Source organism: Notamacropus eugenii, chromosome 7 (assembly GCF_028372415.1).
Source record: "Notamacropus eugenii isolate mMacEug1 chromosome 7, mMacEug1.pri_v2, whole genome shotgun sequence".
Lineage (NCBI taxonomy): Eukaryota > Metazoa > Chordata > Mammalia > Diprotodontia > Macropodidae > Notamacropus > Notamacropus eugenii.
This window is the reverse complement of record NC_092878.1, coordinates 52,247,493-52,273,228: the sequence shown is the minus strand read 5'-3', so window position 1 is coordinate 52,273,228 and position 25,736 is coordinate 52,247,493. Positions and strand designations below refer to the sequence as shown.

Genomic DNA, 25,736 nt, shown 5'->3' with positions numbered 1-25,736 from the left:
GTTTAGCTGGAACACAGAATCTATTAAAGGGAGTAGTGAGGGTTGATTAGAAAGGTAGACTCCAAAGACGTAGAAATCCCCTCAGGGACCATCAAGTTCAACGCCTCACCTAATGCACAGACCCCCTGTTATGTCTCATCTTTGGGAGAAAGAGAACTAGAGGTCCTCAAAGGTTAGGCTAGCACAGTAGTACAAGCTTTAGCAGGGCCTGCACTAAACTAAAAAAGGCTTAGAATATGAGCTTAAAACTTGAAAGCAAGCCATTTTAAGGTTGCCAAATAATTTAGAGGATTATCATTAAGTTATATAAGTTGTATTAATATACTGGTTGAACAACTCTTCCAAATAGTAGGAGAAATAATAACATTTTAGAAACTGGGTTTTATCCTTATAAATTGCCCAAATATTAATTACAGGACAAGTTACTGTAATGCATAGATTACTAGAAATCAATAACTCCTTCAATTAAAGTTCATATCACATATTAGAAAGATTGAGGACAGTGGCTTTTTACCTATTTAATTTCCAGATCTATTACTTGTGTGACCTTGAACAAGTCACTCTTACAGCCTTAGTTTTTTCATCTCCAAGACAGATGAGCTCAAAATCCCTTCCCTTCTAGTTCCAAAGTCTGTCATCTATGAAAAATTCACACATTCGCAAGCTAAAAGAACAAAAAAATGACTCTTCTAAGCAACTTGATGGTTTAATGCAGTCCTGAAATATCTGTCTCCAAAGTGCAATCAATACTATAACTTTAGAACCTAATATTCAGCTTTGAGTTAGATGTGCAGTCTCTACATCCTTCTGTATTTTAAAGGTTTCGACCAATGCCAAATTCACACCAAATTGTTTTGAACATGAAAATTTTTATTAGCATAAAAAATACATGTCTAAGTATCCAACATTAAAACCAGGTCATACCATGTATGGAGGTTTTTTCCATTAATTACTAAATGCTCTTAATTCTCAGCTAAGCTTTAAAGAATCTGCACTTACGTAAACAAATCTTAACTTACCAGAGAAAGGAAACTTGCAGGTGGAGCAGTGTATAGCTACTGAACACACCAAAAAGTTAGAGATGGGAAATTACAATTCTATCTTGCTGCACTGAATATTTCTGTAAGAACCTTAGAAATAACAGGAAACGTGGACAAAATATTTCATTTGAAATGAGGTAAGTCATATGAAAATGTTTTTAGAATAACACTAATATTGAATGTTGAGATGAGAACATTAGCAAAATTCCTGGAGAATTCCCTTTGATATTTGCATAGTTTAGCTTATCTTAAAAAAATAGAAATAAAAAATTAACCAAAATACTGTTAGAAAAAGAGGCAGTTATATGGTACCACTTAAAATGTGAGTACTTTTCTTATTTTGAAAAAAAGTGACATATACAACACTACTTAACCAAGAAAAAAAAAGAATGTTAAATTCCGGGCTATGATTTCAAGCTGCCTTTTGGATAGAAAATTAAACAGAGGTAGATGGTTAAACATTAGTGGCCAAGTTATTCTAGCAGCTAACCTTTGCCTTGAAACACATTGTCACATTGTCACACTTGAAGCCAAGGTAAATAGGACTTCAGGAGCAGAAACAAAGTGTTTCGTAAAGTCAGCCCAAAGACTTAGCAATTAAGTGTTTTCCCTTATATGAGAGAGAGAGAATAAACTAGGTTCAAGACTCCAGCTAAGGATGTGATTGCTTAAAGCACTATATAGCTAGCTCATGCATGTGTTTTAGTAGTAGAATGAAGCTTCCACATAAGCCGCCGCCACCACTCATCTGGCCAGTTCTAGTCAAAGTAGGATTGCAGGGTGCCACGTCGACGGACATCGCAGGTCCAACAATGGAAACCTCCTCCCAGTGAGTTGGCGTTACGAATGTTAACTTTAATTGTCGAAATACCTGCATGAAAACAAAGAGACAGGATTCAAACAAGATCTTGTATCTTACTAGATAGAAAATTGAAATTGATGGCTGTAAATTGTAGAAATCCTGGTTTTTTAAGTCTATCAGTAAAATATATATTGGCAGCTAGGTGGCGGTGGGGAGAGTGCTAGACCTGGAATCAGGAAGACCTGAATTCAAATCTAGCACTTACCAGCTATGTGACTCTGGGCAATTTATTGTTTCCTCAGCTGTAAAACAGAGATAATTAATAGTAAGAAATGAGTCACTATCTGTAAAAAGTGCATATTAGCAGGGTGCCAGGCTCCAGGCAGCAGCGCGTTAAATGCTCATTCTCCCCCTCTTCATTCCTTTTTCCCTATCCCACCCCCCAGGCATACCACTTGCCCTTCACAACATATGGAATAAGGAAACCACACTTGCCTTTCTTGTTTACATATTGAAAAAACTCAGGAGAGAATACATGCCAATGTGCAAAGACTCATCTTGACTGATTAGAAGCTAGAGGTTTGTCCAATTATATATTCATAATTCAGATAGTGTGTGAGCAATGCCATGGTAGAAATATGATTTCTAAGCTAACTGAACCTCTTACTAGTCGATTCACTACCGAATATCCAACCTGTCCCTTGATCATTTAAATATTTTGAGAACTTAAATTTATCAGAGAGACAGGCTGGCTGTCGTGTCTGTCCTCTGTTCTCAGAGGACCATGACATGACTTGCAGCTGACTTTGATCTGAGGGAGGGAGGGCGGTGCCAGGTCACCAGCCTCACTTTCTCCTCCTGAGCCATCTGGGTCCAGTGGCCTGATATTCCTCAGGACAGCTGGAGATGGCCCAGGAGGCAACGGGAGACCCTGGCCCTTTCAGGCTAAGTCTTGTCACATTCTCACTTGGAGTGAGATACACCCAAGTCAATGAATAGGCTTCTTTAAGTAGCTACTCAAGGGATGGCCCCTTGAATCAAAAAAATAAAATAAAATAAAAACTGGGAGGGGAAGACCCTCAGGGTTCCTGCACAAAGGAGAGACAAGATATACAAAAAACAGAGTAAGACAATATACAATGAGGCAATAAAACTGTGTGGCAATCAGGCAAAAAGTAGAGAGAAAAGATGAATATGGGTTGAAATAATTAGGGAAGGCTTCAATGAGGTAAGACTTGGATTGCACCTTGATGGATGGGAATAGGGTTTGAAAAAGTAGAAGGGAAATTAGGTTTTAAAATATTACATCTTCCTGATTCAGTCTAAAACAGACTAATATTCCAAGTGATAGGAAGATAATAGCTCCTTTAAAAAGACAAAACAACCTTTAACTGGTAGACTTTGGACTGGTTTATGTTACTTATTAAGCTTCATATTTAAAAAGGCTTAAATTATTAGAAATAAAATTAGGAATATTCAACAAGCATTTGTTAAACATCTACTATGTGTCAGGTACTGGAAATACAATTCCCTAAAACCCTTAATCCTTGCCCTCAAGAAGTCTATGTTATGTCAAGGGAAACACCAGATACAAAATAGGAATGGGGGTGGAGGGGTCGGGGGTATAAATACAAGGCAGTTCTTTTTAGCTAGTTAAGTGTCTGAAGCTGGATTTGAACTCAGGCCCTCCTGACTCCAGGACTGACATTCTATCCACTGTGCTACCTAGCTACTCCTACAAGATAATTATGGAGAAGAGGTACCAGCAGGTTATCAATAAAAGCTTCCTGGAGGAAGGACTTGAACTGAGTTTGAAGGAGGCTAAGGATTTTAAGATGCAGGGTCAAAGAGGGAACGTATCCCAGGCAAAGTAGCAGCCTCTGCTAAGGCACCCAGAGGAGAGGTGGGAAATTGTACGTAAGAGCTAGTAAAGAGGCAGTTTTAGGTAGACTGTGGAGCATACGAAAGGGGCTAACAAAAGAAAGGTGCTAAGGGCCTGATCCAGGACAGTGCCTGTGAATGAAGAGAAAGAGATGAGTGTGAGCGATGCTGTCAGGCTAAAAGTGACAAGATGTGGCAGCGGGGGAGAGGAGAGCATCAATAGTGACTGGCCGGCCCTGGTACCCTTCACAGAAGCAGGGAAATCAGGGTGGAGTTGACTTTTTGGAGGAAAGAGAACAAATTCTGTTCTGAACATATTGACGTTGAGGTGTTTACAGGACATCCAGACTGAAATGTCTAATAGGCAGGTTGTGATCTGGGACTCAAGCCCAGGACAGAAAGCAAGGCTAGATACATAAATCTGCAAGTAACCTTCACAGAGAAGTCAATTAAATTACCAAGAGCAAGCGTAGAGGTGGGACAGGAGAGGGAACATGGCAGAGCCTTGGGTGTACCTGAAGATAAGGAATGGGACGGAGATGAACGACACAGCAATGCCTGAGAAGATGGGCTCAGATAGGTAGGAGAACTGAGAGAGCAGGGTCATTAAAACCCAAAGAGGAAAGGAAATCCATGAGGGCAGGGTGATTAAATATCAACATTTGGCATCTTATAACATTTTGGGGTTCCAAAATAGCTTCTGTATCCTTGAGAAGCAATGAAGATCTTTACACATTTGATTAAAAAGACAAAAACATGGGGATCAAGCATGTTTGAAGAACTCCTAGCCTTGGGCTCAATCTAAAAAGACCATGTATCTTAAAAGGGAGACCTAAGGAACGTGTGTATATAGTTTTGTAAGATCCAAGTCATAAACTGAGTCAACTGGCTTTGAAATTCAAGGCTCTCACAGGAAAATATATATATATATAAAAAGCCATATGAAGACTTGTGCCTTTCAAAACTTTAATAGCTGGCATGAGCTTCAAAAAAATCAAGACAAATCCGAACCCAAATCAAAATGATTTTTTTTCCTTTCCAGCTTAAAGATGTTATGTGTCCTCAGATGGATCTCAATACTTTATTCCACACAAAAACATGAAGAAAACTGTATCCTAATAAGGTTTATTAAAAGCTTAATGAAAGCTTATTAAATTGGTGTTTCATTTAGTTTTAAGTAGCTTTTTAATGGTTCCCCCATTTCAACATAGCTGATCAATCCACATAGCTACCTACAAAGCAGTGGTTCCCACATATGAGCTATAAAGTTTTCATTGGTCCCTGAGGGTTTAGAAAGCTATTATCTAAGAACTTAAATAACTGGTTACTAATGGAAAGTTGGATGTATTTGAAGACATGTAATTTTTAAAAACTGAGATCATGAAAGGGGAAATACAATGTTCTTCCACAAAATGTTCCTTGGTACCACTGTTAGAAATAAAATACTGCTTTGACACAGAATGATGCTTTTTAAGATCTCACTTTAACTTAACTCTTTCATACATTACTTTAAAAAGATTCTAACATATTGAACATACCCAGCTTTTCAAACATTTTTTGAATTGGAACTTCATTGGCATCTACCATCACACGTTTTTCGTCCAGCATCAAGACATTCATGGAGAGCCATTTGGAAGACATCCAGAGCGGGTGGTCTACAAAGAACAAGATCAGTAATTATGGCTCAGGACCCATTCTTATTTCACTTAAATCAGAGATTCTCAAGAACGGAGTACAAGAAGGTGAGAGTAGTTCCATGCAAGCAGCAATTTCCTTCCCCTAGGAGGCCTCTGAAATTTCTTCAGTCTTTTACACAAATATAAATATGTATCAGTCTCTAACGCTTACACATCTGGATTTCACAATACTTCTTTTAAATATCTTTTAAACAATTTCCCTCTACTTGTTGGCCAGTTTTTTCCTTCTCATTTTCATGCCCTAAATAGAAGAAAGCAAGTCCTAAGAACTACTTTATTTCTTTTGGGGGAGGAAATATTTGCCCATAAACTGCTCAACTTTGTACTTCATATAAATAAGTTCAAAATTCAGGGTTAATCTCGCAATAGAAAGGAATTCCTACCATCTGGGATGACTGGAGTTGGAGGAGTAACTATAGTCCATCCAGCTTTCTTGAAAAGTTCAATCTAAAAGAAAAATCCAAAACATTTTTTAAATTTTTCTGTCCGTTTTTACTGTAATTCCATTTGAAATGTCATCACAGTATTTCCCATCTTTAACAGTTATTTTTCAATTAGGCAGTCATCTGCTGGAACCCTCTCTGTCAACAACAGAATAGCTGTTCAATAATTTTTTTCATCTGCTAAAATGGTAATTTCATTATTCAAAAACCTGTAAAATCCACAAGGGGCAATTCTGTTCTGGATTGGGTTACCAACACGGAGGAGCTGTTTCCTGGGGTGGAGAGGACAGGAACTTGTGAAGAGAAGTGATCACTCTATTTTAAATGGAGAGGAAAAGCTAGGAATAGTTTGAAAGACATCATAGATTTAGGAAAGAGAGATTTCAAAGTAGTTAAAAAAAGAGCAGGTAGGATTTCATGGCCTAAAATATCTTCAGGAAAATAAACCTAAACCTTTTTGAAATGAAACTCTGAATGAAAGGAACTAATTAATGATTTCAAAATACATTTACAAACAAGAAGTAACATAGAAGAATTCAAAAACATAGCAAAGGATAGTAAGAATTGTGCCAGAAATGCTAATGTTCAGAGTAAGTTGAGACTGACCAGGAAAGTTAAAGGTTATGTCCCTCCCCCCACCCCAAGTCATATCCTGGAGAAAGGAGGAACATCAAAGAAAAGATATAGTCCTGGGAGAATCGGATAGAATATTCAACTGAACAGAGGGCAGAATTTAATGCTTGATAATCTTAGGACTAGAAAATTCAACAAAATTGCTAATAATGAGTTGATAACCAAGGTAAGCAGGGAGATATGGAGAGAACACATAGCTGTCCTTGATGAACTTAAGAACTCCTACATTAGCAGAACATTTGGGACACATCAAATAAAAATGAACTTTATTGGGGTAAGTATAAGATCTTATACTCAGTTTCCAAAAATCAACTTCGTAAGTCAAAAGTGGAGGAAGTGGAGCTGGACAGTAGCTCAGATAAAGACCCAGGGTTTGAGGGTGCTGTAAGCTCAGTGGGCTTGAACCTCACATTAAGAGAAGCCAAGAATGCAGGTAACGTCTTAGGTCACATTAAGGTATGTCCATGACTGGACAGGTGATGCTCCCACTGCACCATGCCCTGATCAGACTGCATTTGGAGCACTGTGTTCAATTCTGGGCACATTTTAGGAAGGACAGTAAGCTACAGAGTATCCAGAGAAGGAGAACCAGAATGGTGAAGCAGCTTGAGATCATGCTGTGTGTGCTTGTCCTTCATTGCTGAAGAAGCCCATGACACCAGAGAAATAATGACATGACTTGCACTTGACTTGGTTTTGAGTGAGGGAGGGCTGCGCAGGTCACCAGCCTCACTTCTCCTCCAGAGCCATCTGAATCCAGTGACCAGATATTCATCAGGATGAATGCCTCATCCTGGGTCAAGTGACTTGCCCAAGGTCACACAGCTAGTGAGAGTCAAGTCTATATCTATTTATATATAGTGTAAAGGGAAGCTAAGTGGTGCAGTGGACCGAGCAATAGTGCAGGAGTCAGGAGGACCTGAGTTCATGCTATGTGAAGGTCAGATGAAGAACCAGGTTATTTAGCCTGGAAAAAAAGATGACTTGGGAGAGACAATAACCGACTTCAATTCTCTGACAAGCCTTGCTCTCCTGGCCCCAGAGGGAAGCACTGTGTAGTGTACAGAGGGCCAGGTGCACCTCTGTCTCAGACTTACTCCCAAAGTGTCCGTGGGAAGTCACTTAAGCTTTTGAGTCTGTTTCCTCACATGTAAAATGAGGAAAATAGTATCACCTCCCACACAGAGTTGTTGCAAGGCTCTAATGACAATACATAAAAAATAATTGGACAAACCTTAAAGTGCTATATATGTCAGCTATTATCATTTAACCAGCAGAAGCTGCAAAAAGACTCAAGGCAAGGAAAAACTGCCTACTGATTCAAGCTATCCAAAAGCAGAACTGGCTGTCTTCAGGGGCGGCAGGCCTCTCCCACCACTAGAGGCCTTCAGCCTCTAAAGGTTAGTCAACTGCTTGTTGAATGGACTGTGGAAGGAATTCCTGTTTAGATACACATCCAACTAGATGGCTTCTGAGGTCCCTTCTAATTCCCAAGATTCTTGTGACCTATGGATTTATCCACATCATTCTAGTAAGCGTACTAAATTTAAATAAACATAAAACTTTGTCATTTCTTTTCTTGATGATGCAGAAAGAAGCAGTGATGTGGCATAAAATTATTGGAAAGTTGTACTGCCTCCTAGAAATTTAAAAATAAAACAAAACCACTTATCTGCCCAACTGGAAGAAGGGGGCAGTGAACAGAAGTATAAGGCCACAGGAGATGAGGTACAGACCCCCCCTTCAGGTCAGCTGCACCCACCACAGCAGCTCCATTTTTGCCCCTGAAGGTTAGGGTTGGTCATATCAGGCCACAATAAGGTGGAAAGGGAAGACATCCATTATTCAGTGGGACTTGCCCTGAGCATGCAGGCATCCTCTTGTCTGTAATTCAATTGCTGCATATTATGAAATAGTACTTCCTTCATTAAAAACATGAGTAAAGAACTGGAAATAAAATGGAGGCATGCTGACTAGGGACTATTAATTTAGCAGCATATTATTTTACCATATGAAATTATAAATACAAGGAATACAAATTACATGGGATATTTTATGAACTAACACAGACTGGAGTAAGTAGAACTAGGGGAACAGTATGTACAACGAAATAAACGAAAACTATTCATTTAAAGGAAGCTCAGCTACAAGTAACTGCTATCATCAACACTGGCCCCAGACAACACATAATGAAACATTCGTCCTCATTCCAGATAGAGGCTGGGAATTAGAAGGGAAGAAAACAGTGAATATACTGTCAAGACTTGGTTACTGTACGTACTGACTGCTCTGATTTAACTTTTATTTTGTTATTATAAGGCAGGGTATAGCTGGAAGGAGAGAAGGCTAGACTGCTTTATGCAGCAATGACTATGATGCAGCAAAGGAAATTTTCAAAGCACGTAGGCATGTGTGTGTGCGTACATACAGACAAACCTAAAGCTTTCCTAAAAGCCAATGGCTTAAGTTAATATCCGGTGGAATCCCAATGACTATCACCAACACCCCTGTGCGCCCGTAACGTACATCCCATCAATCTAATGTCTGAATATAATCAAGAGAAACCTAACTAATTCAACAACAGCATTAAATTAGAAATGCCATCTGAATTACTATTATGTCAGCTGCCTAGTCATATTTGCTATGGAAACATGGTCATTAACTCTTTCTTACCTGATGACAGGGCCGGTCAGGGTTGGAAAGCACAAGACCAGGTCCAATGATATTGAAGGTGGCATCAATGTGCATTGGATTGGGATCTTTAAAGGAGATGATATGCACCCTGTAGTCCGGAGCAAGATGCCTACGCATCCACTCAATGCCCAGGTAATTAGTTACCTGAAAATAAGAGGAAAGAAAAGCATAAAGATTTGTCTTTAGACGTGGACTAATTTATTCTAAAATACAAAATATACATAAAAGCATGGCATTTTCCATACAGGTGTCCTCTACCTGGCTTCTCTGTGCAAAAATATCTCTTCCAGCTCGAATGAAGTCAGCAGCATCAAAACATGGCTCATATTCAGTGGTCACAAATTTTCCCTGAGCAGCCAGTTTGTGTCTGTCTTCTACAGAACGGATTGGATAATCCTAACAGGAGAAACAAAACACCTAAATCGAAACACTAATCTTAAGGAAAAAAAATAAGGCAACTAATGCAACGGAGAACACCAGTTTAAACTTGGACTCAACTGAGAACCCATTAGCATGACGTCTGTTATTTAAGAAATATACTGCACTATTCATTTCTGAAACTAAGTGAAAGCATGTGAATGGAAAACTTGTGTCCATGTGAGCAAGGAAAAAGAACGAGGGCAGTCAGCAAGACAGGTGGTGTGAGCCCAAGGTCAGCAACTGAACCCTCTAGAGCACATTCCATAAGCCATACACTAATTTATATATTTTAGCTACAATCTTGGAAATTACGAGAAAGAAGTCATTCTGTACTTGTACAGAAGGAATATGCTATTGGTCCATGGACTAAAACACTGTATAGATTGAGTTTTCTGGGTCCCCTATACTTCAAAAGTCAGAAATGTTGTTATTTCAGGGTATTCTCTCCAACAATGCAAATCCTAACTAACTTTCTTCTCCTTAGCAGAAGGTCTCTGAAAGTCGCCACAAGCTCAGCAGCTGTCTAGTCTAATCCGTATCTGAAAAGGAAGCCCCACTATGACATACACAACAACTGGACATCTAGTCTCTGCTTGAAGACTTCTTGAGAAGAAAGCTACCATCTTACAAAAGGGTCCATTCTACTTTTGGATAACTCTAATTGTTAGGGAAAAAATTCTCCCATTAAGCTTAAATTCGCCCTTTTCTCAATTTCCAGCTGCGTTCATTGTTTTACTCTCTGGAATCAAACAGAACAAGACTATCAATCCTTTTCTACATGACAAATCTTTCCAATACTTGAAGAGAGCTTTCATGTCCTGAGTCTTTTCTTGTCAATAGTTCCTTCATTTGACCCTTCATCTTAGGTCCTTTCCTCTGATGACTTTCCAGCTTATTAACATCTTTATTAAACTGTGGTAGTCAGAACCAATCACAAAACTCCAAATGTGATTTGATAATAGCTCTACAGTAAGAATGCTCCTTATTCTTGGAAGCTATGCCTGTATAAATGATGCCCAAGATCAAATTAACTTTTCTGGTTTCCACTTCATATTGCTGATTCATATTAAGATCCCCACCCCTACACCAGCCTCAATCTTTCACAAGATCCTCTGATAATCTCTCTATCTTCTATTTGTAAAATCGATTTTCTGAATCTAGGTATATGACTTTACATTTAAAATGTATTTCTTAACTAAGTAAAACATTCTTAAATTAGGGTTTCTATTCTAAGGGGACTGACTGGTAAAGATACTTTAACAAATTCCATTAAGTCCAATCAAAGATGGCTGGTGGAGCTTCCCTCCCTTCCTGAACACAGACCCTACAATCCCTACCTCCCACAAAACCATAGAAACTTTTGTAACTAAATCAGCTGAAGTAAACACTTTTCAGTGACTAACTATCAACTTAGATCTACAGGTCCAAAATGAAAATAGAATCCTCAGTCATCAAACTGAGTTCAACTGTGGATAAAGCTATTGTTTTGGATTTTAAAATTCATACTAGAAAAATCACTTCAACAGCAGCAAACAGGTCATAATCTTAGAGTATGTGATTTAGAACCTACTTACAACTTAAGAATATCTCTGACGGGCTGTGTAGAAAAAGGTAAATTAATAAAAATAATTAAAGTTAGGAATGTACCTGGTCATAAAGCTCATCAGTCATTGTGGGCTTAGGAGCAGTTGTCCACTTAGCCCCACGATGGAAATAATCTTTGATAATTGATCTGTATGCTCGATACTCAAAGAAGCGTGCACGCCATGCCATGGGAGCTTCAATGATTTCATTTCCGACTACAATGAGAATGTCTCTGGGCATTGCAGCATACAAACCTGAAAAAGTCAAAAAGTCTTAAAATAATCATAATAGAAAATTTTCAGAAACAGATTATTCTAAAAAAAATTTCCAAGCGAGAAATTTAACAGCTCAAATTTGGGGTACCAAATTCTCGCTACATTTTTCCTGTAAAGAATGAAATTTGATGTTTCTGTGTTACCAAAATCCCAATTCTTTATGGTTCAGCAATAAAAAAAAAAATCAAAAAACATTAAATATCTATTATGTGTTCCAGGTACCATACTAGAAGCCTTTGGGGTACAAATACAAAGTATGAAATAACCTTTACCCCCAAAGGTGCTTACATTCTAAATTGGAATCTCCAAATCAACAATTAGCTCCAGCTGTCCTCCAGACATTTGGGACTAATTCAGACATCTCCTGCACAGCCACAGCCAGTGTCTTCTTCACCACACCTTACACTTATTCTGTACCTCCTTATATACGTACAGATTGTCTCTTATAGAAAATGAGGTCCCTGAGGACAGGGATTGTTTGATTTCTGTCTTTGTACTTCCCAACATCTAGCACAGTGCCTGACACAAGAGTCACTAGAGAAATTCTTATTATCTGATCCCCAAAACTGTCCCAACAACCACACAAAAACATACTAATCCATCCAAAGAAATGCTGACAATCACAGGGTACTTCTAGTGGTACTATCATGTCCAAATAAGCGTCAGAGAAAGTATAATAGGTATAAAACACAACACAAAGGGGAGGATTCTACCGAGCTTTGGCCCTATGCATTATTTCATCTTGAAAATGAGGACTATTGGTTTTTCCTGGCAGTAAGAAGGCTTTGCTTAAAAGAGAGTTCAAAGTTTTAGCCAGGGTAAGCTCGTTAACATAACGATGACAACAATGATGATGTTTCACATCTAAACAGTACTTTAAGATTTGCGGCGTTTTGACTGCACTCTTACAATAACCTGATGGAGGTGCTTTTATCTTTTCCAATGAATAACAATTTGCTTTTTCTTTCCTCCCTCCTCCCCACATCCCCATTGGAAAAAAAAAAAAGCAAAACAAAAGCCTTTGCAACAAATACATAGAGACCCAAGCAAAACAAATTCCCAAGTCTAAAGCCAAGTCTAAAAACGCGCGTATGATTCTGCACATTTAGTCTGTCAGAAGGCAGGTAAATGACATCATTACATTCATTTTTGCAGAGGACACTGAGGCTAAGTGTCTGAGGCAGGATTTGAACACAGGGCTTTTTGACTCCAAGTCTAGCACTCTATCTAAATCAAGCGGTCCACCTGCTCCACTACTTCCTGTGTAATAGAAGGAGCACTGGAACTACTGTGAGGAGCTTCAGGTCAAGTGTGGACTCTGCTATTTATGAACTGTGTTACAACCAAGCCAGGGCAAGTCACTGTAGATGAAACCTACCTTACCTATTTCAAGGACTGTTGAAAGGAAAGCTCTCTGGTAAATGTTAAAGTCCTAGAACATAAACATGAGTTACTACAAAATGAAGGGAAACGTACCTGATCAATAGTTTGGCCACTAACAAGCACACAACACGCACTAGTACCTGTATCACTTTGGGCAATCACGTTCCTCTCTGGCCTCAGTTACTTCATCTCTAACTTGAGGGGATTGGACCAGATGATCCCTAGTCTTAAATCCTATGTTCCTACAAAGAGACTCATCTATAAGCCTAGAGCTACCTCCAGGTCTCACTAGACATAACCGTTGAGATCTTACAGCTTTTTATTTCTTTCTATCATATCTTTTGTGATATAGAAAGATAAGCTTCTTCACGGAAGCGTGTAAAGTTACAAATCAGCCTGATCTCATTTCCTAAACTATAGATAAAAATAGTTAACTCCAGCACAAAAACAATGTGGTTAGCCTAGGAGGAAACTCATTTCCTAAGAAAGACTTCCTGAGTAAGCTCTTTATCTAAGGGTGTCCTAGATGTCTAGAGACATGAAGTATTTCTAATTTTTTTTCTTAAAAAATCATTAACTAGATGAAACAGAAGACTAGCTCAGCAAACATCTTTGCTTCTGTGTTGTTAATCGTTAGACAAGTCATTCCTAATAAATAATTTAAGGGCCACTGTTCTAAGGAAAACAAGAAAACTGAATAAATCCCATTAAATGTAATGAAAGGATTACAGTGATTAATGAGATTCACTTGCTCATACGAGCTAAGCAAACACAGGACATTAAACATCTGAAGGAACAGCTTGGCAAGGATTAAAAATATTAACTGTGACCTTCAGTTTCAATGGAAATACAAATACAAATCTTCAGAAAACCCAGGGTTCTCCCACGGCTACATCTGTTCCCAAGTTCCTAAACAAAATGGAGATACTCCTCATGCCTTGCTTTCTACAGGTGGAACAGGTTAAAATGAAAACTGTAGTTCTTCAGACTGTGAAGAACCCAGTTAAGAGTTCTTCTCCTGTGCTTTACAGTTTAACAGATATTTTCCTCACCACAATCCTTTGAAGTACGTGGTACCAATGTTATCATTCCCATTTTATAGATGAGGAAACTGTGGCTCTGAGAAGTGAGAGGGCTTTAACCAGGGTCATACAGTGAGGAAGTGGTTGAATAGGACTCCAACTCATCTTTCATTCTCTAAAACCAGTTCTGTAACGCCACAACTGCAGAATTTAGGAAAGATTTGGCTTCTCTCCATAAAACATCTTCATTGGAATGGTCTTAAGAATATGGTACAAATCAATCACTTACAAGTTCCCAGCATTTTTCACTGCTACAAATCATTTTAAAATTAGTCTACAATTTGCAAAGATCACTAGAATAGGAAGGAACTTCTATAAGGTCATCCATCCACTGCTTTCCCTCTGCTCAGAACTTCATGAGCTAAGTCAACCACAGGAAACCACTCACCTGTAGACTCAAAATCTGGTGTTTTGTACTTGAAAGACCAATCAATGGGATCAGGTCTCTTAACAGTCACTCCTTCCATTTTTAAAATATTGCACATCTCTTCAATTTCAGCAACAGCCTTTTTCAAATGCTCCTTGGGAAAATACTGGCTTCCATACTGCTGGTAAAATGGCCAATACTTTTCATATGTATTTGCCTAAACGCAAAAAGAAAGCAGATTAATTCCTAAGGAAGAAAAATATAACTCATCCTAGATTAGACCATTCACTGAGGACAATGTACAGCTTTATGTAACACAACTTAACTGGGACAGCTTTCCTGGTCTAATGTGTGACACTATCTTCTTCCTGCCTGAGATATTATTTATAACTTATCATCCATAACATGGTCTTAAGTACACCCCCAGAACACTCTTGCCAGTTTCCAGTGTTTCATAGGTACAAGCTTAAGTGTTTATGAGTCTTGGAGAATTCTAAAGAGAGACAGTGAACAGACAAACATATATCGCAATACTAAGCCAGACTCCAGGGCCATCCAGCTCAGCGTTCTACTATCAAAGGATGTTTGGTGGCACTGTAAGAATATTTAAAGGTAAAATTGTTCTCCTCAATAACAGGTCAGTGGACAATCTATGGGGGGTTGCGGGGATGTGAGGGGATGAATATGCCTAGTGTCCCTCTGTGTTGCCAGGTAAAGAATATTCGATTTGGAGCAAGAGGACATGGAGTCAAGGACTACTTTGAACAAATGATTTCAACACCACGATGGATCTCAGTTTCTTCCTTTGTCAAATTAGGAGAGATGAACTAGATAACCTCTATAGTTCTTTCCAGCTCTAAAAATGTGACAATATGAAATTATTCTACATAGTTGCATATGTAAACCCTGCAGCTCATGTGGCCAGTAAGTTCCTCCTTACCAATGAGGAAAAGTAGAACTTACTGGTGTTTGTACTTAACTTATTCTTTCCCAAGTTTCAACAAGTATCTGCTAGTTCTAATGTTTCATTATCTCGATGAATATTCATACCCTTCATGCACATCTAGTCTATTACTTCATATCGTATCTACCCACGTATCATACCCTTATAGCCACACAAAGACTGTGGAAGAGGACATATCCACACTTTCCATCTCCCCAGTCCTTAGTACAGTGGTCTGCACAAAGGAAGAGGTGCTTAATAAATACCTGTTCAACTCAATTCATGATTCTACAGACATATCCTTCCAAATTGACGGGTGAAGTTTTCTTCTATTACCATATGGCAACTGCACAACACATCTAGTTACCTTCTGGACATCTTCCAGGTCTATTACTTAAGGTTCACTGACCAGAAATGCACAGTATTCCAGAGGTAGGCAAAATGTGGTTTTGTTATCAGGACACATCTTGTGGCTCCCTAACGCCATCAGCATAAAATTCAAACCCTTCTACCTGACATTTAAAGCCCTCCACTGTTGGACTCTAACCTACCTTTCTGGCCTCCCTTTCATTTTACTCCCCTCACACATGCTCCATTCCAGGCAAACTGTTCACCTGTTCCTCTATTTTCCATACCCTTCTCTCTCCACAGGCTGGGCCCCACTGCTGGAACTGTACTGTATCACTTACCTCATTGCCTTTTGGAACCTCCCTTCTTCCTTCAAAGCACAAGTCAGGGATTACTTACATGAGGCCTTTCTTGGTATCACAGCTGTTAACGCTAGAAATAACTTCCTAATTCTTTGTATATACTTATCTGTTTATATGACCTATTCCCCTAATGGAATGTAAGCTCCTTGAGGGCAGGGACTATTTAATTGCTTACAATGTCTTGCAAACAGCAACTGCAAAAAAATTTTAAAAAGGCTTGTTGCAAAGGAATTGACAGAAGACTCTTGCCAATTCCTTTTCCTCTCAAAGCAGGTTGCTTCCCTGGCTTATATTTCCCATTCTCACTGAAAGGAAATTTATATGAACTATAAAAAAAAAAAAATCAAACAGTTCATTGCTTAAATCAATAATTCTACAACTACCTGAAAATTATCAATACTTCTAAATTGAAACTGGGTTTAAATTGAGGGTAACTTCTAGACCAGGCCTTAAGGTCTTCCACTACTGAAGTCCCATTTGATCTCAAAATTGAAAAACATCTATTTTAATCAGAAGCATTGGGTTTCAAGTCAGAGGACCTGAGTTCAAACTCTGCTTGTCACTACTTGTCTGACCTACAACAGGTCACCTAACTCGTCTAGGCCTTAGTTTACTCACCTCTAAAATAAGGGAGTTAAACTAGCTGACCTCTAAGGCTCTTTTAAGCTCTATGTCTACGATCCTAACTTCTGCTGCTGAGCATTGAGGGATTAAGTGAATGAACCACCTGAACCTCCTGTTATGAGCAGACTGATCTAGAGCCTGGCTGGCCCAACTACTGGGCTCCAGGTATGAGATGAGATGTTGTCAGAGGGGAAGGAGAAGTTGGAAAAACATCTTCAGCAGGCAGGACAGCCCAGCACCATCCTTTTCATCACTTATGCCCTAACTCAGCGGTTCTTTGCCTTCATCTTGAGGACTGAGCAAATCACAGAGACTGTGGCAGCCACAATCTCTACGAAGGCAAAACAATGAGGACAAAAGTGATCAGGCTCACGGTGACTCCATCCAAAACCCAACCGTGGCCACTGAGGTGTAAATGGCAAGTTTATTCCAACCTCTCCCACCAAGGAGGAAACTCATGCCATGGCAGCTAACAAAAAGGGATAATAAATTACTCTTTATAGTCCTTTCAGACCTGCTGGTGCTACAGCCCCCATTCACTTTTTCCTTCTTTTCATGCCAAGCACATCTCTTGCAGGCCACAGCCAAAGGACAAGGAGGCTTTTAGATGTCAGCCAGGCCTACAACAGAATGGGCTGCTGCCTGTCATGCTGAACGGTGAGTCACTATCCCAACAAGTATTCTGCATAGTTTTCTGTGAAGGGTGGAATTTTCCTAGGTAGATATGAAGCAAACTGCCTAGTGAGAGAGAAGTGTTTGAACAAGTATGAGGGTTACTTGGGAGAGTTGTACTTGAAAATCAGTTGGACATGGTCCAGGTGCTCATGATATAATAATTTTTCCAAGAGTGAGAAACTATTTGTACTTCTTCATGAACTGGCTCTATTACTGAACAATCATTTCCGCAGTGTCTACAGGATAAAGAGCACCATATTAGGTGCTCAGCACATAATTCTTTTGAGAGAAGACAGTGAGAACAGAAAAGCTGTTGTGTTCCTGAGCTCTCGTTTGGTGCTTTGGGAGGAATAAGTTCTACATCGATAGCCAAGTAAAGGTTAAAGAGCTATTTGCTGTCCCTGGAAATTAAAGGAACTTCAACAGATGTTTGGTTCCTTATTTATTCAGCTGGAAACTGAGCTGATTTTCACCTTGTGACTTTAAATATCCTTTGTATTTACACTGAATCTTACATACACACCTTTCTTCATCCAGCAGTGTGGTGCAGAGGAGAAAAAAACCAAGAGGATCTGAATTCAAATTCTTCATGAACACTTAATCTCATTAGGCCTCAGTTTCCATCTGGGGAATGGTCTCTGAGGTCCCTTCCAGCTTGATCTATGATCCTATTAATAAGTAGTCATCTTTTACAGAAAGGTATCATCTTGAGAATAACAGTGCATATATTATGGACCTGTATGTATGCATGCGTATCTCCTGCCATCTTCTAGTGTCTGATTCCCTTGGCACTTACAATCTACGCCAATGTTTTATCGTATCTTATACTGTTTCCTAAATATTTCATCTGCACGTTATTACCTCTCCAACTGTGCAGTACAGTTCTTTGGGGAGAAGGAATTAGAAGTCTTATGAACCCTATAGCACCAAACACAGTGCCAGGCTCAAAACAAGAGCTCAAACACTTGATAATGAATTAATTTCTGTCCTTTGAACAAAAGGATGATGCAACTGACCCACCATCTATAAGGTAGACAATTTATTTTTCCAATAAAATAAGGATATGGCTGGTATTACTAAACCGTTTATATTCTCTGGCCTGATTCTTCTTTCTTCCTTATCTGCTGTTAAGGAGCTACCCCTTTCATTTGCAAGACAGCTCGCTGAAGTTAAGAATCAAGCAACCTGTTTTTAAACCCACAGCCTTGGTCTAATTAGCACCATGCTCTAGCTAATGGAGTTACTGACAAAAAATAAAGTTTTTTTAATAATAACAATCCCAACAATGTAACTCAGTAATATGTTAGCCAATAGCATCTGTACTGTTAAGAGTTAAAAAAACAAAATCTGACTTATAAAAATGCATTTAGCGCTTAAACTCTTTAAAAATTACTTTCCCTTGTTAACTCCTTTTGCTCTCACAGTCGCATAAGGTAGATACAAGTGTAGAAAGCCAGACCAGGAACTATGAACTTGCCCAAGGACACAAAGCTAATTAAAGAACTAAGACTAGACATCCAATAAATACTTGATAATTGGACAACTCAAGTCTCCTGACCTCCAGCTCACTATGCTTTCCACCAGACCATGAAACTTCCAAGTGAACTGTCTAAGGTTATAGAGCAAATCAGAACAGAGATTGCAATAAAATCTAAGTAGTCTGGTTCCAGATGAGATCACATGGCATGTGACTAACTCAGGTCAGCATTTTCAAAGATGATAAAAAAAAAAAAACCAGTCCAAGTTTGATTTTTTCTGGGTTTTATGTAACAGAAATGATTCGGGCGTACATTCCTTACGTAGGAGGAATATAAAGGACTATCACAAATAAAAGATTAAGGGTGATGGAGGAAATGATGTAGGTCTCTAAAATCAAATAAGGGCACTAGCCTTTAGATTTTACCCATCTAGAATGCCAGGATCAGAAGGGGCATTGGTGGAAGCCTAAGAGTTTTAAAACGAAAGGAAAGATTACTTCAGACATCAAGTCGTTAAGAAGTCCTGTGCCTCGTCTTGACTCACTCAGAAGAACAGGAAGCTTTCTCTGACCACCTCACCTGCCACCTTGAATTCCAAAGTGCCGTCATTATGACTGAATAGTAAATACACTAGGTCAGGCTCTCCGTGCATCTGTCCTGTCTTCCCATGTAGGCAACAAAACTACAAGGACACAGCAGGCACCGTGCTTGTTGATACCCTGGGCCTTGCTCCTTTTTAACAAAAATAACCATAGCCAAAAATAAGTAAAAAAGAGTTGAGAAAATGTCATGCACTTTGACCCGGGGATCCCAATCACTCCATCAATGTTTATTAAGCACCTCACAACTGCTTATGCTCTGAGAATATAAAAAAAAAAAAAAAAAAAGAGGTAAAAAAGCCAGACCCTGAGCTAAAGGAGTTTACAATCTGATGCTCCTGGGCACACTGCCCAAGGAGGTTAAAGACAAAGAAAGAAGGTCCAAAGTATTCCAAAAGAGTCATAGCAGCATTTTTTGTGGTAGCAAGGAACCAAAGTAAAGTGGGCATTCAAGGCTAGAGGAATAGCTGCACCGGCCATGTTATATGAATGTAATGGAATATTTTATAGAAAGTAATAATTAATCTGATTAATTCAGAGACACATGTCCTATGCAATAAGCAGGTGCAGAATAACAACATTCTTGGTAACTGCAATAATGTGAATGAAAGTTATCATTTAAAAAGTTCTAGGATCACAGAGTTAGGGCTAAAAAGGGGCCTCAAAGGCCATCTCATCCAATCCCTTATTTATAGATCTGAGGAAAAGTGAAGTCCAGAGAAGCCAAGTGACTGACTTAAGGTCACCTAAGTAATAAGTAGCTGGCATGGGATACAAACAGAGCTTCTACCTCCATATCCAAGGCTTTTCCCACCACGAAGGTCTCTTATCACCCCACAGGTGCTCAGTCCTGCTCAGCCTCTGAACCCGAGGCAATGTAGGACAAAGCTGATGTCAGGTCTGAGTGAGGAAGAAGGAAGGAATAGACTTGTCCACCTCCCCCATGCCCTGGCTCACATTCCCTCTAATGTAATTAATAAGAAAATCAGTAAAGATCCCAGAAAATAGGTTAATAAAGACTCTTCTTGGCAGACAGGCAGGAAACTATGATGGGAGAACACTGTATTGCCTGTCATGGGTTGTTTTCTGTTTTGACTTGCTAAAAATAAAAACTGAAATTCAAAGGGGATACAAACATGCATAAATTTGATATAAAAACAAGACACCAAAACAAGTTTTTTTAAAGTAAAGCACCAAGAGACTGCAAGGCAGGCAGAAGATGTGGGTTCAAATCCCAGCTCTAACACAGTTGCTTAGTAATCATGGCCAAGTCACTTAATCTCTTAAATTTCAGTTTCTATGTATAAAAATAAGGGGGTTAGATTACAAGTTCTCAAGATTGGTTCTAGTTCTAAATCCTATGCTGTTATAGTACTATGACCTACTTAGAAATAGAAAAACGTTCCTCTTGCTCTGATACGGACTGACACACACTCTCTCTCTCTGAGGTTTATGTATCGGCCTAAGCTTTTCGGGGGCAAGGACTGTTTCACTTGTGTGGCTGTATTCCCAGCACTTAGCATGGTATCTAGCCCAGAGCCAGTGCTTAATAAATGCAAGTTAATTGAATAAGAGATCTATGCTAGACTAATAGCCCCAATAATAATGATACTTTCTATTTACAGAAAAACAAGAAATACTCATATGGTTCGGAAATTTCAATTAAGGAAACAAAACCTCACACAATTATAGAAAAACTTACTAACAATTCGAACTTGTCAAAAAGTAGAATGGCCTGCCTCAGAAGGTAGTAGGGTTACCCCCCACTGGAGACCTTCAAGCAAAAGTTGGCTGCCCATCTGTTTGGTAGGGATCAGAAGATGGCCTCTGAGGTCCCTTTCCATTCTGAGACTTTATGGCTTTGGCTTCAGGACACAAGTACAGTATGGCTGGGGGTAATCAGTTTACTTTCTCATTCTATATCATGAATCTGCGGAGAGACCCACATATTCACTTCTCCCAGAAGACTAGGAGTCTCCATCTCAATTTCCTACCTCTCTTCTCATACATCTAGATCTAATCATCACATGTGAGCATAAATTGTAATTTTTAAAGCATAGGTAAAATGTGCAAAAGACTGACTCTTACGTTACTACAAAAATCTAAATTTTCTTTATAGGCACTCTCTTCACCAATGCAAGTTTAGACCGCAATCCTGCCTCATTTAAAGTAGTTGTTGAGAGTTATCAAGTTAAAAAAAAAATCATCCCCAAATCAACATAGTGATAAGACTCTCCATACTTTGTTAAGATGTTCCTCAGATGATAGACCTACAGACTCTATGGCTAGACCCACACTCAAGGTCTTTCTAGCTCTGTAGGACTGGAGAGAATCTATGCTCCACTGGCAGCCTCTAGGAGACCACAATCACTTTCCACACCAAGATGAAGGAGCGAGAGTAAGACTATGGTGGAAAAATGTTAATAATCCTAAAAATTAAGAGTACCTTCTCCTAGCAACCTGGAATTTTGTTCATACTTGACAATATCATCTAAATTTTGTTGATGAGCTTGTGTTGACAAGAGGGGGGCAGGAGTCAGAGGGGGCAAAGGGAGGGAAGAAAGGAGGAGAAGGAAGGGAGGGAGAAGTGAACAGTATCGCTGGAAAAACTGCATGGATGGACTTAATAGTGGACTTAGATTCAGGAAGATATGGATACAAATCCTGTCTGAGACACTTAACCTCTCTGTATCTGCTTCCTTTTACATAAAATGAGAGAACTGGACTCTGTGCCTTCTAAGATCTCTTCAGCTCTTAGTTTAGTGATGTGACAGACTTAGCTCTAAGATGCTGATTTAGTGGAGAAGCATTTTTCTGTCCTCTAACTACCCACTGGAAGGAGATGTTTAGAGTTGGAAGGGACATTAGATGACCTCTAGTTTAACACTTTCATGTTATAGATCCAAGAGCAGAAAAGGTTAAGCCACTTGTCTAAGACCACTTAAGCAGAGAGGCAGATCTAGGCCTAAAACCCAGGACTCTGAGCTGGGCAGTCCACAATCTTAAGAGGTCTAAGACAAACAAAAAGAAAGCTTTAGAAATAACTGTTGCCCTCCATCTTCAATACAGTAACTAATGAGTTTTAGCAGCTCGGAGTTACATAGATTGGAAAGTATCCTAACTTTTGCTAGACTGATGTTAGGAGCTCCAGATTTCTTCTCAAGGAAAATCATTCACTTGATATTATGATTTTATACTTTAGGCAGCATCTAGGCTGCAAAATGTACCACTTAAATGCACGCTGGGACAAGACACCTAAGATGGGTCAGGAACAGACACACAAACACTTGTGGAGCACACAGACCTCACCTTCACTTCCACAGTGAATGGCGGAACACAGGCATTTTCGGCTCTGCCTACAATCACCTCCTCCAGCGGGTCCCATTCGTTATAGGAGGAGACAGGGCAGTCCTTAGGAATAGGGTCTGTGGCCTTGTCCTCTGCAGCAAAGGAGTTTCTGGAGGCTGCTGCAGCCTGGGTGCTCTGGAAAGTTCGCTGCACCCATCCTGTAAAGACCCTGCCAAGCTTTAAAGAGGAAAGGACATTATTCCGTGTGCAGCTCTGCTCTGCCCACTGAAAGACCCCTTGGCACAGACGTGGGCATCACGCTCTTCGGTGCCCAGGTTGGCTGCCACCTGCTCCCAAGACCACCCCTGGATCTCCTTCCACGCGGGACTCCCCATTTAACCTCTCCTGTTCCCTTCCTCCTGTCCTAGCTTACACCGCACGCGGCTTTCGATCTAAGCCGAATCTTAGGCTCCTTGAAGGCAGGGCCGGGTCGGTGCCCAGGGCCTTGGCACAGCCCCGCATTTGGCACAGCCCCGCACACTGAGCGACGCCGAATGTCTGCTGGTACCTCGAAAGTGAGGGGGCAGCTCTCTACCCTATGCTGTCCTCCCCTGCCCTTCTTGGCCTCTCTGCTATGAAGGGTTTCTTCTGCCAAACAAACTGCGGATGGCATTTCAGAGGGGCACACAAGGCCCACCACGCTCTCAGAATGCCAGACTGAGCCCGCCTCGTGTCCCCCCCCATCCCCCCCCCCCCGGCAAACGTTCGGCATCAATCAGGGACAGCTCCGAGTTTAGGACTAAGTCGGGACACACAGAGACGGCGGAAGGGGGGGGGGGGGATCAATCAGTTTAATAACGAGCCTCAAAGGGACACAAGAACGTGACAGCCCCCCCCCCCCCCGGGCCCAGCCCGAGGGGCTCTGCAAGCGGGCAGGTGGGGGGCTCCCGACCGCGCGAGGAGGAGCAGCTGCCGCTCGGCCAGCCTCGGGGCGCGGTCCAGGCTACTGGTCCCGGAGGGCTCCGGAACTCCAGCGTGCCCTCCCGGCCCCCCAGCAGCCCCGCCCCGCCCCCTCTCCGGGCCGGTGCCCTCTGAGGCTGCCGCAGCACGCCCAGCGCATCCCGCGGTCCCCCTCCGGTGCCGTCCCCCCTCCGGTGCCGTCCCCCCTCTCGGTGCCGTCCCCCCTCTCGGTGCCGTCCCCCCCCTCCGGTGCCGTCCCCCCCTCCGGTGCCGTCCCCCACTCGCTCCCGTCCCCCCCCTCGCTCCCGTCCCCCCCCTCGCTCCCGTCCCCCCCTCCAGTGCCGTCCCCCCCTCTCGGTCCCGTCCCCCCTCTCGGTCCCGTCCCCCCCTCCGGTCCCGTCCCCCCTCTCGCTCCCGTCCCCCCCTCCAGTGCCGTCCCCCCCTCTCGGTCCCGTCCCCCCCCCTCCGGTCCCGTCCCCCCCTCTCGCTCCCGTCCCCCCTCTCGGTCCCGTCCCCCCCCTCCAGTGCCGTCCCCCCTCTCGCTCCCGTCCCCCCCTCTCGCTCCCGTCCCCCCTCTCGGTCCCGTCCCCCCCCTCCAGTGCCGTCCCCCCCCTCCCGCTCCCGTCCCCCCTCCAGTGCCGTCCCCCCTCCCGCTCCCGTCCCCCCTCTCGCTCCCGTCCCCCCCCTCGCTCCCGTCCCCCCCTCCAGTGCCGTCCCCCCTCTCGCTCCCGTCCCCCCTCTCGCTCCCGTCCCCCCTCTCGCTCCCGTCCCCCCCCTCGCTCCCGTCCCCCCCTCCAGTGCCGTCCCCCCCTCTCGGTCCCGTCCCCCCCTCTCGGTCCCGTCCCCCCCTCCGGTCCCGTCCCCCCTCTCGCTCCCGTCCCCCCCTCCAGTGCCGTCCCCCCCTCTCGGTCCCGTCCCCCCCCTCCGGTCCCGTCCCCCCCTCTCGCTCCCGTCCCCCCTCTCGGTCCCGTCCCCCCCCTCCAGTGCCGTCCCCCCTCTCGCTCCCGTCCCCCCCTCTCGCTCCCGTCCCCCCCTCCGGTCCCGTCCCCCCCTCTCGCTCCCGTCCCCCCTCCAGTGCCGTCCCCCCTCCCGCTCCCGTCCCCCCCTCCCGCTCCCGTCCCCCCTCCCGCTCCCGTCCCCCCTCTCGCTCCCGTCCCCCCTCCCGCTCCCGTCCCCCCTCCAGTGCCGTCCCCCCTCCCGCTCCCGTCCCCCCCTCTCGCTCCCGTCCCCCCCTCTCGCTCCCGTCCCCCCCCTCGCTCCCGTGCCCTCCCGGGCGCGCCTCCAAGGGGGCTCCGCGGGGCGCAGGGCGGCGGGGGCAGTACGCACCCGAGACCCCATGTAGTGCACCGCCTCGGCCCCGCGGCTTCCCCCGCGCAGACACCGGACCCGCAGCATCTCCCCGGGCGCAGCTGCTCCGCGATCGCGACGGTCTCCTGGGGCGGCACGCGGCAAAGTTCCCGCACTGCACGCAGGCGACACGCCTCGAACCCGCGCCGCGCTCCCGCGGAGCCCTTTATACCCGCTCCCGCCTCGCGCCCTCCCCCCGCGCGGCCATTGGCGGCCGGGAGCAGGTGGTGGGCCCCCCGCGGAGCCCAAGGTCAGGGGGCGGGGAGGGGGGGCCGCGGAGAGCGGCTCGCCTTGCCCTGGTTTGGGCCACGTTTTGTTACAATTACTAAGTAACTTGTCGTGTATTAGACCACGCGGGGCAGACGTGTCAGTTACAGACTCCCCGACGTGACATTTACTATCCGAGGAGCGCAGTCCCGGCTCTCAAACAGCGGGTGCTCCCCGTATAACCAACCCCGAGCTGCCTCTGGGAGCTGCAGGGGCTCCAGGCCCAGAGGGGCGCAGACCCCCCTCAAACCCGTGGTCACCCCGCGGCTCGGGAGGACCTAAAGCCATCCAAAAACAGCTCCGGACTACTGGGCCGTGGTGTGGCCCCGTGCCTGGGTGGGGTGGGGGCCGTCTGTCTGCAAGCCCGGGGCTTGAATTTGGAGCCAGACTTAGGGTTCTTATCCACTGGATACACGCGTGACTGAGCCAACGACAACTTCAGCTCTTCCCTTATCTAGAAAATAAGGTGGTTGGACTAGGTGGACCCCAAGGGTCCCTTCCAGACCCAGTTCGCTTCCCAGGTCGAAGATATTTCAGTTTTGCA

At 42.9% G+C, this 25,736-nt stretch overlaps 1 protein-coding gene across 1 annotated transcript; it reads right to left on the bottom strand.

The window, feature by feature from the left end:
* Positions 1 to 849: 849 nt before the first annotated feature.
* GATM (glycine amidinotransferase) lies at positions 850 to 25,237 on the bottom strand. The gene is made up of 9 exons (XM_072624333.1): positions 24,905 to 25,237; positions 22,640 to 22,855; positions 14,323 to 14,518; positions 11,258 to 11,448; positions 9,449 to 9,586; positions 9,170 to 9,334; positions 5,804 to 5,867; positions 5,262 to 5,378; positions 850 to 1,911 (listed from the first exon to the last, which is right to left on the bottom strand). Exons 1-9 carry the CDS (start codon positions 24,971 to 24,973, stop codon positions 1,799 to 1,801), a joined length of 1,269 nt encoding a protein of 422 aa, XP_072480434.1. The 5' UTR covers positions 24,974 to 25,237; the 3' UTR covers positions 850 to 1,798.
* Between the last annotated feature and the right edge of the window lie 499 nt (positions 25,238 to 25,736).

Coding starts and splice junctions, on each gene's coding strand:
- GATM (XM_072624333.1), bottom strand. CDS start 24,973: ATGCTGCGGGTCCGGTGTCTGCGCGGGGGAAGCCGCGGGGCCGAGGCG. Junction 22,856..24,904: donor TGCACTACATGGGGTCTCGG/GTGCGTACTGCC, acceptor TCCTCTTTAAAG/CTTGGCAGGGTCTTTACAGG. Junction 14,519..22,639: donor CATTCACTGTGGAAGTGAAG/GTGAGGTCTGTG, acceptor TTTTGCGTTTAG/GCAAATACATATGAAAAGTA.